The sequence below is a fragment of the Mustelus asterias genome, chromosome 20 (assembly GCF_964213995.1).
Source record: "Mustelus asterias chromosome 20, sMusAst1.hap1.1, whole genome shotgun sequence".
In the NCBI taxonomy this organism is placed as follows: Eukaryota; Metazoa; Chordata; class Chondrichthyes; order Carcharhiniformes; family Triakidae; genus Mustelus; species Mustelus asterias.
In genome coordinates this window covers 29,304,388-29,323,531 of record NC_135820.1, presented here as the reverse complement: position 1 = coordinate 29,323,531, position 19,144 = coordinate 29,304,388, and the positions used below count along the sequence as shown (strand labels likewise).

Sequence of the window (19,144 nt, the reverse complement as noted above, 5' to 3'; positions counted from 1 at the left end):
CAATCATCCACACTGTGGATGTGCAACCACTGTCCAACACAGCATAAGTGAAACCCAGGCTAATACATTCACTACCAGACTAAAGTTTCTTGTGACCAGTACAATTCCATCAGACTAATCAATATCATCACCATCCCTTCCAAATCATCTGTATCATGCATTGTCTGGAAAATCCTATGGTTTTGTTTTGGACAATTTACCACATAATGATATTTTGAATCACAGCTGTTTATAATTCCCTGGGCATTCCTGGGTCCAGTCTTCTGTTATTATTGCCCCATTTCTGTCATCCGCCAGATCTCTCAAAATGGTCTCCAGCCTCATTTCTTTTCTTTGTGCTTCTTCTGTTATATTAACAGCTGTGCCCCATATCTGAACAGTTTTGAAATGCCACAAGCATTGAATCCTCCATCATCTGTGACACTGAAAAATGTCCCATTTATGCCATGAAAGCAATTGGAAATGATTGCTTTCCCAGGATTTTTCAAGCCTCAGATATCTAATCCAAAAGCATTTCTCTTTCTGGGAATTTAACTGTAGTTAAGACCAGGAGTCTGTCCAACAATTTGAAAGCAAGCACTCAACTGGGAATTTCCAAATAGAATTTCTGAAATCTTGTATGTTGTCTGTTAAATTCCATGAGATAGTCTAACTGATAGAATAACTGGCCATCTTTCTAAATCTGTCAAACAACTGATCATACCAGAAATCCTAAACCTTTTGTGGTGTCCAACTGATGACCCTCTACCTCTGAAAATACTTTACATGTTATCCTTCTTTTGTTACAAAGCAAGAGTGCCAAAACCAGACTTTATTTCTCTCTTCAGTAAGTACATAACTAGTGTCCATATATCTACTTCATTTTTCCATTGGCCATAAGGTTCAGATTCAGAGAACATTTGTGGTAAATCATATCTTGACACTTTGCTTCAGCCATTCTTCTTAAATGTAGCTCCAATTATAGTCTTCTGTCTAAAAGAAAATCAACTTAGTTTCCAATCTTCATCTTTTGTAAACCATTCTCTGCTGCCATAAATCAATCCAAACCAGATGGTGAAGTACAAAACAAGGCACAATTCTTTTTTTTGATAGTAGGCTTATTCACAGAATGCAGCCTCATAGATGTCTGCCTGCTAACTATTACTCCAGTGTTCCAGCTGACTCTTTGTATGTGATATCATACCTCTGTATCTTTAATAACATATTTAACAAACCATCAACATCGGACGGCACAGTGGTTAGTACTGCTGCCTCACATCTCCAGGAACCCGGGTTCAATTCCCGGCTTGAGTCACTGTCTGTGCAGAGTCTTCACGTTCTCCCTCTGTCTGCTTGGGTTTCCTCCAGGTGTTCTGGTTTCCTCCCACAATCTGAAAGTCATGCTGGTTAGGTGGATTAGCCATGCTAAATTCTCCCTCAGTGTACCCGAGCAGGCGCCGGAGTGTGGTGACTAGGGGTTTTTCACAGTAACTTCATTGTGGTGTTAATGTAAGTCTACTTGTGACACAATAAATAACTTAAATATATAGCACTTTAGACGAAGGATAATAATTTTTCTGTTCTGGTGGACAATGCCCAATCCAAGCTGTATCGTCTATCTCAGTACTTGCACCTGTCAGTGCAGCCTATATTCTGTAGGCTGCCACTTTGTACAGCACACTCAGAATCTTGAGAGCCAAATAAGAGAGCTGTTTTGCTGCCGGGGATGATACAGGGTTTTATATGAAGGCTCAGAATTAATCTTCAATACCAGATTATACATTTCCTTCATCGTCTAGGTGTAGTCTCATTATACATGATCAGTTTGTTGCATGTTATTTGGCTGATTCCATTCAGTACTTCAGCTAGGTTTCTTTTTCTGTTCCTTCCCTCTCTCAGCCCCCATCTGAAACCCCAGCAGCTCCCCAGGACCCGAGGCCAATGCTGAGACCCAGGTTCGTGCTAAAATCGGACATCGGACACCGTGATCAGCAAACAGCCTCCCACCAGCAGCCTCTCCCCCCCCCCCGCCACCACCACCCCCACCCCCACACACCCCTCCCAACCTGAAACACAACATGACCGCCACAAAACGACTCCCTGTAAGCACCATGGAGCTGTCCGACAGTAAGCACTTACCTCCTCACTAATCCTCACTGATGGAGCGCCAGAAGCCGACTTTTAAAGAGGAGGTGGTTTCCAGGCTGATCTGGCTGGGGCGAACGATGTGGTAAAGGCAGGCATGCTTGTAAATTAGGGTGTGCAGCTCGCTAATTGTATTGAGATGAATGCAAAAATATTTAAATTGACATCTCACCCATTTTGGGCAGACTCCCCTTTTTCGTAAAGTGGGAACTGGCGCGAAAATGGGCACAGATCGCACTAATCACTTCACGCCCCAGTTTACGACTAACGTCGTGCCTGAAAACGGGCAAGACGCAGTCGTAAAATACTGCCCAAAGTTTTGAGATTTGCATGCATGGACTGGTTGGGTATGGTTGAGAACGGCAGCTGGGACATTCTGTTTGATGTGATTCACCAGTATTTAGACTTACGACCTACACACCTAGCATCACATTGCCACTGAAATTCATATATCATATTACTCATTTGTGTGATAGGCAGAAAGTCTTTTTGGTTTGATGGCAAAGCTGCTGGGGTGGAGCTCCAGAGGCCAGCAGCTTTTCTATGCTCAGCAGCGCCACTGGGGAGGGTGTGATGTGCTGCTGGAACGGCACCCAACTGAGGCTTTGCATTGAGGCGAGACCAAGCCACAGTTTGTTTTGACGGGATAGGAACCCTGGGAGGGAAGGGAGACAAAGAGAGGGTGGTTGATAACAAGGACAGGAGGATGGCTCTCATTGCCCCCACCTCCACCCGCCCCCACAACTTCCTGATGACACATCCATCAATCAGGCAATGTGCCTTTCAATGGCAAAATGCCCCCCCCCCCCCCCCCCCCCCACCTCCCCCCCCCCCCCCCCCCCCCCCCACCTCCCCCCCCCCCCCCCCCACCCCCCCCCCCCCCCCACCTCCCCCCCACCCCCCCCCACCTTCCCCCCCCCCCCCCCCCCCCCCCCCCCCACCACCACCCCTCCCCCACCCTCCATCGCAGGAGACAGCAAGCAAACTGCCAGGGTTTGCTTGTCATGCTGAATGCATGGTGGGACCCCTCACCAAATGTTTTTACCAACATTTCTAAAAAGGCAAAACAGGCACTCTCCATGAAGACAAACTATTTGGGAACTGAAAATACTGAGACAATATATGCAGACAACAGACAACATTCATTCTCTCTCCTGAATGATGCAAGATTAAAGATAAAATTTCCCTCCCTGCCCCTTTTTCTCTCCCCCCTTCTCCCTCTCTCTCTTTCTACCTCCCCTTCTCCCTCTCTTTCCTCCCTCCCTCTCCCCTCTCACTCTCTCTCTCTCTCTCTTTTTCTCTTCCTCAGCTGTAATAGACCTAAGTAAAATGAAATTGTGATCATTAACCAATTTGGTCACAACTGACAGCACAAAAACTGACCATAATTCAGGATTGATTCGTTTTTCTATTTAATGCGTAATTGTTCTGCATGGGATTTCAAGAACGACTGTCTTAATGTTCCCTTGATACAACATCTAATTAATGTCACAGAGCTGAATTGATACTGGGTTTTTGTTCCTCAGAAACATAGAAAATAGGAGCAGGAGGAGGCTATTCAGCTGTTTGAACCTGATTCACCATTCATTATGATCATGGACGATTATCCAACTCAATAGCCTGATCGCGCCTTCCCCTCACACCCTTCGCTCCAAGAGCTATATCTAGCTGCTTCTTGAAAACATCCAATGTTTTGGCCTCAACTACTTCTGTGGTAGCGAATTCCACTATGGGTGAAAAAAAAATTCTCTTCATAAGACCATAAGCTATCGGAGCAAAATTAGGCCATTTGGCCCATCGAGTCTGTTCCGCCAGTCAATCATGGCTGATATGATTCTCATCCCTATTCTCCTGCCTTTGCCCTGTAATCCTTGATCCCCTTCATTGATCAAGAACCTTTCTATCTCGGTCTTAAAGACTCCTCAGTCTCCCCTGGATCCTCAGATGTGAACCCTGGTTCTGGGCACCCAAACCAACAACATCACCAGCCATTTCTCGTTACACAGATAATGCTTGGGTTGTGGTGGCGGTGGTGGGGGGGATTGGAGATTGCCAAAAAGGGATGAATTTGGGTCAGGAGAGATGCTAAAATGTTAAAGTATTGAAAACTGAACCCAACCCACCGCATACTTCACCACTTCAGGTTTTACCAGGGATGGAATGGGCGGGCGCCCAGTCGGCTCCCTGAAGATTTGCGCCCATTTAAATATTTGAATGAGTCTACACGACTCAAATTTTGCCTCCATTATAAACTGAACACCAGTTAACTGGATTTCCTGGGCCTCGGAAAATCCAGTAGCTAATGGGATCGGGAAATATGTGCTTTCCAGCACTACATGTAGAGGAACAGGAGTGGTCCCTTCCCCTTCCACAGCGAAACTATTTCCCCAACGCATCACCCCTTCTCATAACCTCCTCACCTTTCTAATAACCCCCTCACCTCTCTAATAACCCCCTCACCTTTCCAATAAACCCCTCACCCTTTCCATAACCCCCTCATCCTTTCCATAACCCCCTCACCCTTTCTATAACCCCCTCACTCTTTCCATAACCCCCTCACTCTTTCCAGAACCCCTTCACCCATCCCATAACCCCTTCATGCTTCCCATTACTTCCTCACTTTTCCCATAATCCCTTCATGCTTCCAATAACCCCCACACCCATCCCATAACCCCTTCATGCTTCCAATAGCACTCTCACCTTTCCCATAACTCCCTTACCCTTCCCATCTCGCTGATCATTGCACCTCTCCAGATCCTTCCCATCTCCTCCGGACCCTTCCAACACCGCACTTCATCCGTCAATGCTCCCCAACTCCACATACCAACCCTCTTTACCCCAACCCTTTCAATATCTTTTCTGACTCCTCCCATCCCTCGACCCTTCGCATTTCCCCTGACCCTTCCAATTCCTTCCCGACTTGTCCCATCTGCCTCTTTCCCAATCAAGCAGTGTATTCCAAATCTTAGCCATTAAGTAAGAAATAATACATGGGGGTCTGAAGCTGCAGGTGGAAGGGAGAACTGTAGGTGGTGAAGAGCTTTATAAATTGGGGAAATATTGACCATGTGGAATGTGCATCAACTGCACAAACAAACTTATCCAGAGAAATATGACAACAGCAGGTTTTGCATTTAATATCTAAATGTGTTTTGGTTGGACGAAGGTGTGGCAGTTTTGACTACTTCATGCAATAATTTGCATGATAATAAACACATTGGTTTGCTTTTCAATTGCTTCAGTTCAGTGGAAAGGATGAGGCAGTCATTTAACTGATTCCAGTTTGCATAATGTGTCTCATATCTAACTGTTTTTCAGCTGCTTTAGACTAAAACTTTAGGTTACTATTAGGTTAGGTTTCTGCCATGATTTCATTGGTAGTACTCTCACCTCTGAGTCCGATAGGCCCATTCCAGAAGCTGAGTACAAAAATCAAAGCTGATACTCCAGTTCAGAAATGCCGCACTGTCAGAGATATCATCTTTCAGATGCGGTATTAACCCATCTGCTCTCTCAGGTCGACTTAAAAGATTCCATGGCTCTATTTCAAAGGAGAGCAGGAGAGTTATTCCTGTTGTCTTTGATAATATTTGCCCCTCAATCAACATCACAAAAAAACAGTTTTTCTGGTCATTATCGAATTGCTATTCATGGGAGCTTGCTGTGTACACATTGACTGCCAGATTTCCCCACATTTAAACAGTGACTACACTTCAAAAGTACTTCCTTAGCTATAAAACACTTTGAGATGTCTGTAAGTCATGAAAGGTACTATATACATACAAGCATTTCCTTTATTTGTTAGATGGGATTTGGAATGATCCATTTAAATTGTGTTTCGTTCTCATTAATGTTCTTACAGGTACTCCATTGACCGTAATACTGACTTGGAAAGGATATTTAATGTGGATGCCAACACTGGAGACATCACTATTGCCAAAAGACTGGATCGGGAGACAGCAGGATGGCACAATATCACCGTGATAGCAATGGAAGCAGGTTGGTGCACATTGGTTTGTTTTTCAATTGCTTCAGTTCAGTGGAAAGGATGAGGTAGTCATTTACTGATTCCAGTTTGCATGCTGGAAATGTTTCAGTGTCTGTGGGAATTAAATAAGGAGAATACTAGAGAGAGATAAATAGCCCATGACTATTAAAGAGGAGCCAGGTACAAAACAGAATGAATAAGGATATAATAATGGGTAAAATGCAAGCAGGAGGCAAGGGAGGCCACGTATATTGAATCTGGAGTGAAAGGGGTGTCAAGTGCCCGTTCTCTTCCTGACTCCCCATGATTCAATCGGATGTGGGGAACCTTGATCTTGACATTCCCACCCATATGCTAACTGAGGCTCTTAAGTTGCCAGCTGAGGGCCTCATCGCACTAACGCTGGTACTCTACCAACATGGGGATGGCCATATATCCCACATAAAAGCTGGCAGTCTGTTCAATATGAGGTGGTCCAGGCTTTAACTGGGGGAGGGGGTTGGGGTGGGTGGGTGCAGGGACTGCAGCTGTGTAACCCCTCCTGATTGGGTATCCTGTGGCCCCTGGAAACACCATCCCCCACCCCCAACAACTGCCACAGCCATGCTGCCCTCAGCAAAAACACTATTCGTCCTCCTCCTCATGGGCACCTGAGCCAGATGCACTTCGACCCTGAGGTCTCCTCCACATCAGTACCAATGGTGGCCAACACTACGGTGGCACTGCTGTGGGTAAAGTACTGCCAGTCCTCTGATTGGCAAGCAGCTCTTGAAGACAGAATTTCACCCTTAAATTGATGGAAGCCCTGACCTCAAGCACTTAATGACCTCATGGAGTGCTTTGGGGACACCACCAATAAATATAGATAAATATAGTACAGAGTGAGGAAAGCTGACGGAGGAGAAAGTGGCATAAGAGACAAAGCAAAACCATATTAAATAACTAAATCTAAAGGATAGGATGCCAGGGTAGGCATGAGTCATGAATTTACTCTTAAATAAATGGGCCTGGGAAGCCATTAATTTCCAGGAGCTTGCTGAGTATAGCCCTGATTGTTTACGTGCCTCTAAGTTATGGACTATTTTATGTTTGAATATGCAGCCTTATGTTACCAATTGTTTGTACTTTGATATTTTTTAAAAGGTGTATCAAAATTCCAAATGTGCACCAGGCACCACTGATAAATATGGACATGGTGACTGCAATATCTAATGTCTTAACAGATTCTTCAAGAGTTTTCCAAATTCTCTCATTCAAAACATGGCCGTTCTATCTTCATTTCCCTGAAGTAATCCCATGATATTTTCTCCAAAACACTCCTGCTGTGTAATAAGAATGAACTCGATGAGGTGAATTGTGTTTTCCAGATTTTTTTTCATGTTTGTTATGTGGTCGTCACCTTCCCCATCATATAGAAATACCTAGTTGAACATCTCACCACACGCCTCTGGTTTATTTATTTTTTGATACAAGATCGAGCCTTACAGCAATGATGAAGATTTTTAAGATCTGGTCCCTGGCAACTAATTATTTTTTCTCATTTCATCTGTGCAGTAAAAATATATTTCTGAGTCGACGTCCTCCAACTGATGAGAGATGAAGATTGTATGGGGGACGATGTTTAACTTAGCACATAGCTTATCAACCAAGAGAAATGTCAAAATAATAAACCTTATTATATTGCAGTCTTTCAATTCATAAGGCTGTTTCTTTTCTATATGGAACCAATTTCATAGCTCCCTGATGTCTCAGCAACCTACTGAACATCCAGCATGGAAATAGACTTTGCAGGGCAGAATTGTGTACATTGTGCTGATCCCAATCAGGACAATGTTTAGCATGGTGGAAGGAAGGGAAATCCAAATCTGGAATGGTTCCCGCTCTTGAATAATAGCTCAAGTGAGACACCCATGGGTATCAAATGAAAGTACTATTCAATTCAGCCACTTGAATTCCCAGGCAACATGTATTATACTGGCACTGAAAAAAAAAAATGGCTCCCAATACAAAGTGTTAAAGATGACCTGCACTTCTAGAAATTGGGCTAGGGATGCATGTTGTAGAGGGACATATATTGTGAGAGATGAGGTGAATGCAGAACTATAACCATTAGGATCCACTACCTAGCTCATTCAATGTAAACATGTGAAGTAAATGTAACCTTGGATTTGCTTCACATTTGTGCCTGGATGAAAAAAAACAGTCCATTGTGACCATGATTCTTGTGCAGAACTTTCTGACATGAATTCTTTTATCTGGCTATCTAACAGTGTAATTTCTTACTGCTGTCTGTTAAAATCCAGTTTTTATTGAAAACAACTGGAATGTGACACAATTCCAAGGTCATGAATCTATATTTGATTAAATGTCAGTCTGTTCAGATTATAATTATCAAAGAGAATCTTCAAAAAGACTTCAAAGGGACATTGTAGTCAGTCCTCAGTTTCTAGTTAATCATACTTCTACAAGAAACAGTGTTGGACAGACTTCATAATCAGACAACTTACATGTGTGCCATCAGAATCAGTAGGGACGATTTTCAGCGTGCGTTACCCGTCACCGAGAACGGCGACGTGGGCGGAAAATATGGCGCGAATTGGGAAGCGCGATTCTTCCTGGCAAAATCACATTTCCTGATTTTCCACACCCCTCACCCAAGACATCACGAGGTTCATGGCCACAATGGGATGTTCTTTCAGAGATTCACTGTGGCATCAATGAACTGCAGGGATTCTATGGTTCACCTAACGGTCATATATCGCCAACACTGCCCTTCATATTATAAAAAGAATTTAAAGGCACTGATGAAAGACTAAACAGGCTGAGGAACTCGTCTCTGGAAAAGAGAAGGCTGATAGATGTTGTTGAGGTAATAAAAAGGTATTTGTGGTGAAAATGTTTCCACCTTCAAGGAAGAAGACTTGCGGCCACAAATATGAGAGTCACTAATAAATTCAATAGGGAGTTTTGGACAAAGCTCCTTATCCAGGGTGTGGTAAGAATTGGAACCTGCTGCCTCAAGAATTTGACAAGGCAAATAGCATAGATGCATGTAAGGGGAAGATGAGGAAGAACAGGATGGAGAAAGGTTTGGGAGAATGGGAGAAGACTTTTGAGGGATATAATTACCAGCAAAGACAAGTTGGGCCAATTTGCCAGTTTCTGTGCTTTAATGCGATGTAACTCAATGTAACACCAGAAATGGTGTTACACAGAACACCAGTTGACGAGAATAGCATGAATGCAATTAAAAGAAGGTTAGATAACTTGAAAAGGAAAAAAAAAGAAGACCTGAATTTTACAGCGGGGTGAGGGGGGGGGGGGGGGGGGGGGGGAGGGTAGTTTATGCTCGCTCTCCCAGAAAAAAATTGCACTCCCGCCAGCCCATGTCAAACAAGGTCACTGCTATTCAACAATAATATGGTGTAGGTGACATGAACAAGGCAAGGATCTGTCCTCTGCTTCTCACTGGGTTCTGATCTGCTGAACAACCTGATTAACTGGCAGCACGAGCAGTCCCACCTATGCAGGAACACAATAGTGGGCATTGCTGGGACTGCAAATAGGCCCACAGATGAAGAGCATGCTGTCCTGGACCCAGGTAAGTTCTGGATTTTGGATGGGGGTGAATGGGGGACCCTAGTGAAGGCCACAGGGGGCAGGTTTTGGAGGCTAGGCAAGAGGAACAAATGGGTGGGGTAACATCTTGGAGGGCTGTCCCTGATGCACATGGGACAACCCCAAAGAGTGTACCCCCCTGTCCTTCCCATCTTTGAAGATGTTTGCTTAATAAAATGGCTCACCCACTCCGACCCGCTTGGCACACCAATAGTTTTAATGTATGCAACATAATATTTGGGTCTGTCTATCAGCTTTGTTACAAATTCAATTGCCTGTTAATTATTTATTTAAAAACCGTGGGGCGGACTGCTGATTTCAGCATCCGCCCATTGGGTCAAGGGTGGGTGGGAAGGCAGTGGGTGAGCCACTTTATGTGCCACCCCCTCTGAAAACTTATCTGGCAGGTGTTTGCAAAATCCAGCCCAAAGTTATGCTTATAGGGCTAGATTATGTAGGGTGGAAGGAAGCTTGTGTGGAGCATTAATACTGGTACAGACCTATTGGACCAAATGGCCTGTTCATGTGTTGTAAATTCAAAGTGGTTTAATTCACAAACCTTATTGAGTTCTTTGAGAAGGTGACCAAAGAGGTGGATGAGGGTAAAGCGGTTGATGTGGTGTATATGGATTTCAGCAAAGCGTTTGATAAGGTCCCCATGGTAAGCTTTTGCAAAAAATACGGACACATGGGATTGAGGGTGATTTAGTGGTTTGGATCAGGAATTGGCTAGCTGTAAGAAAACAGAGGGTGGTGGTTGATGGGAAATATTCATCCTGGAGTTCAGTTACTAGTGGTGTACCGCAAGGATCTGTTTTGGGACCACTGCTGGTTGTCATTTTTATTAATGACCTGGATGAGGGCGTGGAAGGATGGATTAGTAAATTTGCGGATGACACTAAAGTCGGTGGAGTTGTAGACAGTGCGAAGGGAAGTGGCAGGTTACAGAGGGACATAGATAAGCTGCAGAGCTGGGCTGAGAGGTGGCAAATGGAGTTTAATGCGGAAAAGTGTGAGGTGATTCACTTTGGAAGGAGTAACAGGAATACAGAGTACTGGGCTAATGGTAAGATACTTGGTAGTGTGGATGAACAGAGTGTTCTGGGTGTCCATGTGCATGGATCCCTGAAAGTTGGCACCCAGGTTGACAGGGTTGTTAAGAAGGCGTACGGTGTGTTAGCTTTTATTGGTAGAGGGATTGAGTTTCGGAGCCAGGAGGTCATGCTGCAACTGTACAAAACTCTGGTGCGGCCGCATTTGGAGTATTGCGTACAGTTCTGGTCGCCGTATTATAGGAAAGACGTGGAAGTGTTGGAAAGGGTGCAGAGGAGATTTACCAGGATGTTGCCTGGTATGGTGGGAAAATCGTATGAGGAAAGGCTGAGGGGCTTGAGGTTGTTTTCGATAGAGAGGAGAAGGTTAAGAGGTGACTTAAAAGAGGCATACAAGATGATCAGAGGATTAGATAGGGTGGATAGTGAGAGCCTTTTTCCTCGGATGGTAATGGCTAGCACGAGGGGACATAGCTTTAAATTGAGAGGTGAGAGATATAGGACAGATGTCAGAGGTAGGTTCTTTACTCAGGGAGTAGTAAGGGCGTGGAATGACCTGCCTGCAGCAGTAGTGGACTCATCAACATTAAGAGCATTCAAATGGTATTGGATAAACATATGGATGATATTGGAATAGTGTAGATTAGGGGGGCTTTAGATTGGTTCCACTAGTCGGCACAACATCGAGGGCCGAAGGGCCTGTACTGCGCTGTAATGTTCTATGTTCTATGTTCATGCTTTTGACCCATTGATGCAGAGAACATAAATTCAAATTCTACCATAGCTTTCTGAAAATCTGAATTTAGTTCAAAAACTTTGGAAGCAGAAAGCAGGCATCAGCAAAATAGACGTTGAAGCTGTTAGGCTGTCATAACAACCAAACTAATTCACCAATATCCTTTAGGGAAGGAAACTGGCCATTTAGAATAAATGTGACTCAGTACCACACCAATTAACAGCCCTCTGAAGTAGTCTTAACCTATCACTCAATTGAATAAGACCCACCATATTCCATAGTAAACTAGGGCGGTTTTTCCAATGATGTCTAGATCCAGAGGCTAACATGCGTTTCATAGATTTTTACAGGAAGGGCCAATTGGCCCACTGCACTTATGCTGGTTCTCTGAATGAGCCACTACCTTATATGAACATAGAATCTTACAGAACAAATCTGAGTGAGCCCACTCTGATATATGGGAGTCTTTTAAGAGTCAGTTGTTAACAATTTAGGACAAGTATGTCCCTGTAAAAATGAAGGATAAAGATGTCAAGATTCTGGAACCCTGGATGACAAGAGAGATTGTGAGCTCAATGAAAAAGAAGAAGGAGGCATACATAAATTTCAGAAAAGTGAGAACTGATAAGGCTGTTGAGGAATACAAAGATAACAGGAAAGAGCTTCAACAGGGACTTAGGGGGGCAAAAAGGCGCCATGACATAACCTTGGCAGATAGGATTAAGGAGAATCTTGTACACTTTTTATGCGTATAATAGGAGGAAGAGGGTAGCTAAGGAAAGGGTGGGTCCACTCAAGGACAGTGGAGGGAATTTGTGTGTGGAGCCAGATGAGATGCATGAGGTCCTTAATGAGTACTTTGCATCAGTATTCACAAAAGAAAAGGATGTGGTGGATGGTGAGTGTAGAAAGGAGGATGTTGATATTCTAGGACATGTTAAGATAAAAAGGGTGGAGGTGTTGAAGGTTTTAAAAAACATTAAGGTGGACAAGTCCCCAGGGCCAGATAGGGTCAATCCCAGAATACTGAGAGGGGCGAGGGAAGAAATTGCTGAGGTCATGACCAAAATCTTAATATCCTCTTTAACCACGGACGAGGTATAAGAGTATTGGAGTCATTGTTCCTCTGTTTAAGAAGGGCAGAAGAGACAATATGGGAAATTACATGCCTAGGGGCCTTACATCAGTGGTGGGGAAATTATTGGAAAAGATTCTCAGGGACAGGATGTACTCATATCTGGAAGAGAATAGGCTTATTAGTGATAGGCAGCATGGTTTGTGAAGGGATGGTCATGTCTCACAAACATGATTGAGTTCTTTGAGGAAATAACAAGAAAGTTTGATGTGGAGATGCCGACGTTGGACTGGGGTAAGCACAGTAAGAAGTCTCACAATGGTGTTGTAAGAAAGTTTGACCAGGGCAGGGTAGTGGATGTTGTATACCTGGATTTTAGTAAAGTCTTCGATAAGGTTCCTTACGGCAGGCTGATATAGAAGGTCAAGTGATATAGGATCCAAGGTGAACTAGTAAGACAGGTACAAAACTGGCTTGGGGCATAGAAAGCAAAGAGTAGCAGTGGAAGGGTACTTTTCTAACTGAAAGTCTGTGACAAGTGGTGTTCCACAAGGATCAGTGCTGGGGCCTCTATTGTTTGTAATATATATATAAATGATTTGGAGGAAAATGTAGGTCGTCTGATTAGTAAATTTGCAGATGATACAAAAATTGAGGGAGTAGAAGATAGTGAGGAGGATTGTCAGAGGATACAGCAGGATATAAATCGGCTGGAGACCTGGGTCGAAAAATGGAAGATGAATTTAACCTGGACAAATGTGAGGTAATGCGATTTGGAAGGTCGAATGCAGAAGGAAAGTATACATTAAATGGTAGAGCCCTTAGAAATATTAGCATATAGAGGAATCTAGGCATGTGGTCCACAGTTCCTTGAAGGTGGTCAAGAAGGACTTCATCGGTCGAGGTGCTGAGTATAGAAATTGGAAAATCATGTTACAGCTGTATAAGACTTTGGTTAGGCCGCATTTGGAGTATTGTGTACAATTCTGGTCGCCACACTACCAGAAGAATGTTGATGCACTGGAAGAGTTGCAAAACAGATTTACCAGGGTGTTGCCTGGTTGGAGGATATGAACTATGAAGAAGGTTGAACAAACTTGGATTGATTTCGTTGGAGCATCGGAGGATGAGGGGGAACCTGATAGAGGTTTACAAGATCATGACAGGCTTGGATAGAGAGAATAGTCAAAGTTTTTTTCCCAGGGCCGAAGGGTCAATTACTTGGGGGCATAGGTTGAAAGTGAGAGGGGGAAAGTTTAAAAGGGATGTAAGGGGCATGTTTTTCACACAGAGGGTGGTGAACGTCTGAAACGCTAGAGGAGGTGGTGGAAGCAGATCCTATAACAATGGTCAAGAGGCATCAGGATAGATACATGAATAGGCAGGGAATAGAGGGATATGGATGGCGTAGAGGCAAGAAAATAATAGATTAGAGAGGCATCTATGTCAGCGTGGACTTGGTAGGCCGAAGGGCCTGTTCCTGTGCTGTACTGTTCTTTGTTCTTTATTGCCAGCAGGAAGAGGGAACAATCTAGAATGTGTGCCGTATACATCCTTGATGATTTTTTTTGATTCTCACTTCCCTCTCTTGGATTCTCACCTCCCTCACGTTACCTCACACTCAACTTCAACACTTCTTGGCCAACTCCCCCCCAACCATCACCCTCCCCAGATATTTGACCCCTACTCCTTGGCACCCAACCCTTAGCTCCCCGGGTCCTTGGCCCATTGCTTCTAGCTTCCTGTCCCTCAGCTTTCACTCCTCCGCTCCCCAAGCCCCATTGTCCAACTCCATGGATACCTGGCCTTCGCTCTCCCTCTCCTCAGCTTCCAGCCCTCAGCTCCCTGGCCCTCATTGTCCCCTCTCCTCGGCTCCTGGCCTTTAGCTCCCTTCTCCTCGCTGTCCCAATTCTTGATGTTTACCTAAGGGATGGACTTCAGTTTGTCACATGGGATGAGTTCATTTTGAATCTGTCGATGAATCCAGAAATCAAATTTTGTGATAACCTTGAGCCTCGCCATTCAAGCAACATACAACATTGAGTAAAGGCCCATCAATGGGTCCATTTTTCCCTCACTTCATAAGACCCAAGAGTGGTTAAACTGTCAGCTGATCTGCTAATGTCATGGAAGTGACTGTAACATTAACAACAGTCCATGGCATAAATCAATATTTGAGTTTCTCAGCTTTAAAAACAAAAACCAAAGAAAAGTACAGCAAAGGAACAGGCCTTTTGGCCCTCCAAGCCTATGCTGATCGTGATGCCCTAACTAAACTAAAAAAAGCCTTCTGCCCTTACACAGTTCATACCCCTCTATTCCCTCTCTATTCGTGTACCCATCCAGATGCCTCTTAAATGTTGCTAATATGCCTGCTTCCACCACCTCCTCTGGCAGTGTTTTCCAGGCACCCACCACTCGCTGCGTGAAAAACTTCTCCTGCAAATCTCCTTTAAATTTTCCCCCTCTCACCTTGAACCTGTGCCCCTTTGTAATTGACACTTCCACCCTGGGGAAAAAGCCTCTGACTATCCACCCTGCCAATGTCTCTCATAATTTTGTAGACCTCTATCAGATCTCCCCTCAGCCTTTGTCTTTCCAGTTGAAAGCAATCCTAGTTCATTCAACCTCTCCTCATAGTCAACACCCTTGAGACCAGGCAACATCCTGGTGAACCTTCTTTGAACGCTCTCCAAAGCTTCCACATCCTTCTGGTAGTATGGTGACCAGAACAGCATGCAATCTCCAAATATGGCCTAATCAAGGGTTTTATATATCTCCAACATGATTTCCCAACTCTTGTACTCAATGCCCTAGCTGATGAAGGCAAGCATGCCATATGCCTTCTTAATCACCTTGGCCACCTGTGTTGCCACTTTTAGGCAACTGTGGACCTGCACACCCAGATCCCTCTGGATGTTAATGTTCCTAAGGGTTCTGCCATTTACTGTATAATTCACACTTAAATTTCATCCTCCAAAATGCATCACTTCACATTTGTCTGGATTAAACTCCATCTGCCATTTCTATGCCCTAGTCTCTCCAATCTATTTATATCCTGTTGTATCCTCTGACAATTCCCAGCACTATCAACAACTCCACCAATCTTCTTGCCATCTGCAAATTTATTTATTAGACCACCCATATTTTCCTCCAGATCATTTATATATATACTACAAACAACAGAGGTCCCAGCACTGAACCCTGTGGAACTAGCTAGAGATCTCCATTCTGAAAAACACCATTCTACCGCTACTCTCCATCTTTTATGACCAAGCCAATTTTGTATCCATCTAGCCAATCCCGTGTGATTTTAGTTTTTGTACCAGTCTGCCACATGGGACCTTGACAAACGTCTTACTAAAGTCCATATAAACTACATCCACAGCCCTTCCCTCATCAATTAACTTTGTTACATGGGAACATAGGAATTAGGAGCGAGAGTAGACAATTCAGCCCTTCGAGCCCACTTGGCCATTCTATGTGATCATGGCTGATCTCCATCTCATCCTAACTCCACTTCCATGACTTTTCCCCATAGCCCTTTATCCTGCTTTGGATCAAATAATTATCTATCTCTTTCTTGAATCCATTGATTGATTCTGCATCCACTGCACCCTGGGGCAGTGAGTTCCATAGATTCACAACCTTCTGTGAGAAGTAGCTTCTCCTTATCTCTGTCTTGAACTTCCGCCCTCTTACTCTACAACTATGACCTCTTGTCCTAGACTGTTCTAGAAGGGTGGTTTTGGTTAACATTTACTTTATCTATCCAGTTGAGTATTTTTTAAACCTCAATCAAATCCTCCCTCATTTCTCTGTACTCCAGCGGGTACAAGCTCGAGCTACTCAACCGCTCCTCACACGACAACCCCTTCAAACCTGGAATCAATCTAGTGAACCACTTCTGAACTGCCTCCAGTGCCACCACACCCTTCCTCAAAGAACGTGATCAAAACTGAACACAATACTCCAAGTGTGGTCTCACCAATGTCTTATATAATTGTAGCAACACTTCTCTACTTTTATATTCTAGGCCCTTTGCAATAAATGCCAAGATTCCATTTGCCTTCCTTATAATATTCTGCACCTGCGTACCCACTTTCTGAGACTCATGCACAAGGACACCCAGATCCCTCTGCACAGACGCTTTTGAATCTGTTTCCCATTTAAATAGTAATTTTCCCTTTTATTTTTCTGGCCAAAGAGGATAACCTTGCATTTATCCACATTCAACTTCACCTGCCAGATTCTGGCCCATTCCCCTAGCTTGTCAATATCCATTTGTAAACTTTTTATCTCCTCATCACAGCCTGCTTTCCCACCTATTTTTGTGTTGCCAGCAAATTTTGCAATGTTACACTTGCTTGTAAATCATGATACAGATTGTAAATAGTTGCGATCCAAGAACTGAACCCTGCAGGACACCACTAGTTATGATCGCCAACTGGAGAAGGACCCATTTATCCCATCCTTGCTTCTATCAGTCAGCCAATCCTCAATCCAAGCCACCACTCTACTCCCAACCCCTTGGGATCTAACCTTCTGGATCAGTCTCTGATGCTGGCACTTATCAAATGTCTTCTGGAAGTCCAGATAGATCACATCCACAGGATTCCTGTTATCTACCTTGTTGGTTACATCCTCAAAGAACTCTAACATGTTTGTCAGACAAGACTTGCCCTTCACAAAACCGTGCTGACACTGGTGAATTGAGCTTTGCTTTTCCAGATGCTTAGTGACCTCCTCCTTAAAGATTGACTCCAGCAACTTTCCCACCACAGAAGTCAAGCTGACTGGTCTGTAGTTTTCCACTTTTTGGTCTGCTCCTTTCTTGAATAGGGTGTCACATTAGCATGTTTACAGTCCACTGGTACATCTTCAAAAACATCGAGTTGGTGAGACATGACCTTCCCTGTACAAAGCCATGCTGCCTGTCACTAGTTAATTTTCTTCCAAATGTGCATATATCCTGTCCCTCAGTATCTTCTCCAAAAACTTCCCCACCACTGACTCACCGGCCTATAATTTCCTGGATTATTCCTGCTTCCTTTCTTAAACAAAGGAACAACATTAACTATTCTCCAGTCCTCTGGAACTTTGCCTATGGTCAAAGAAGATATGAAGGTATCTGTTAAGGCCCGAGCTATTTCTTCCCTTGCCTCCCGCAGAAACCTGGGATAGATCCCATCCGGTCCTGGACACTTGTCTACCTTAATGCAATTTAGGATGTCCAACACTTCTTCCTTCAATATATTGACCTTTGTTAGAGTGTTCTAACCTCAACATCCGTCATGTCCTTTTGCTTGGTGAATACTAATACAAAGTACTCATTAAGGATCTCACCCATTTCCTGTGGCTTCATGTATAACTTCCCTCCATTGTCCTTGAATGGGCCTACTCTTTCTCTTGCTACCCTCTTGCTCCTAATATATGCATAAAAAGCCTTAGTCTTAGCAATAGATTTAAACTCAAGAAGACAAACAGGCCTTCTCCTGATTCTTTCATATCATTTAATCTGGAAAATATGCCAGGGAATAAACCTAACCATATCCTCTAAAGTTCCACTGCTTAGCAAACTCTTTAAAAGTATATTGCAGAAAGGATATCTTGAATAGACTCATCTTAAATGATCTGTGTTATATATGTATTTAGCAAAATATTGTGCGAGAAGAACCACAAAGCAGGCCTATTAAACTTAAACACTGGGAAACTCTTTATTCCAGGTGTGCACTCTCCTACAGTCAAATTCTAGACTGCTTAACCAGGTTCCATAGTGGGAGGAGCTAACCCCCCAGGGGTCACATGATGCATACTGTTAAAGGGGCAATACACACTCCAAACCCCCAACAGACATATGCCACTGTTTTAAGGGTTATGTGATTAAAGATATTTCTGGAATATTTAGATTTCACGTGTTATTTGTTACATGTTTTGACCACAGCATTTCTGACTGGAGAAAACAATACAGCCAGTCCCCAAATCTATAGTGCTCATCATTTGGCTATTCATTCAAGTTTCTGTCCTGTTCTCACTTTTAAATATTTTCATGTATCTGACACCACTCTCCACCTTGGTCTGTCAACCTGGCATTTTCTGACAGAGTAAGAAGTCTCACAACACCAGGTTAAAGTTAAGGTTGTGAGACTTCTTACTGTGTTTATCCCAGTCCAACGCCGGCATCTCCACATCATTTTCTGACAGAGACAGGAAAGCATTGTGGGAATTCTACATGATTTCCAATTAACCATATTCTGCAATAATGTTAAAGCTGGACTAATTCTAACATAATCGATTGGACTTCTCCAATGTCGGACATCCCACCACTGCTGCTAGTGAGAACGGAGAATGATAATAAAATGCCCCAAGGAATTTCACAGAAGCACAATCAAAGCAATACTGCCCAAAGCCAAAGAAGCAGACAATTGATGAAGTAATCTTTATGCAGTCTTAAAACGTGAGAGAAAAGCCAAAAGTTTCTGGAGGAAATCGAGAGTTTAGGGTCCAGACAGATTAAAGCACAGATGTCAATGCTGAGAAGAAGGAAGTGG

General features: G+C 43.7%; 1 protein-coding gene across 1 annotated transcript in view; it reads left to right on the top strand.

The window, feature by feature from the left end:
* The window catches only part of cdh22 (cadherin 22), a 767,168-nt gene that overhangs the window by 471,112 nt on the left and 276,912 nt on the right, over positions 1-19,144 (top strand). Inside the window, exon 7 of the mRNA XM_078236055.1 lies at positions 5,987-6,123. Within this exon, the coding sequence (XP_078092181.1) occupies positions 5,987-6,123 (137 nt within the window). The remainder of the gene's footprint in view (positions 1-5,986; positions 6,124-19,144) is intronic.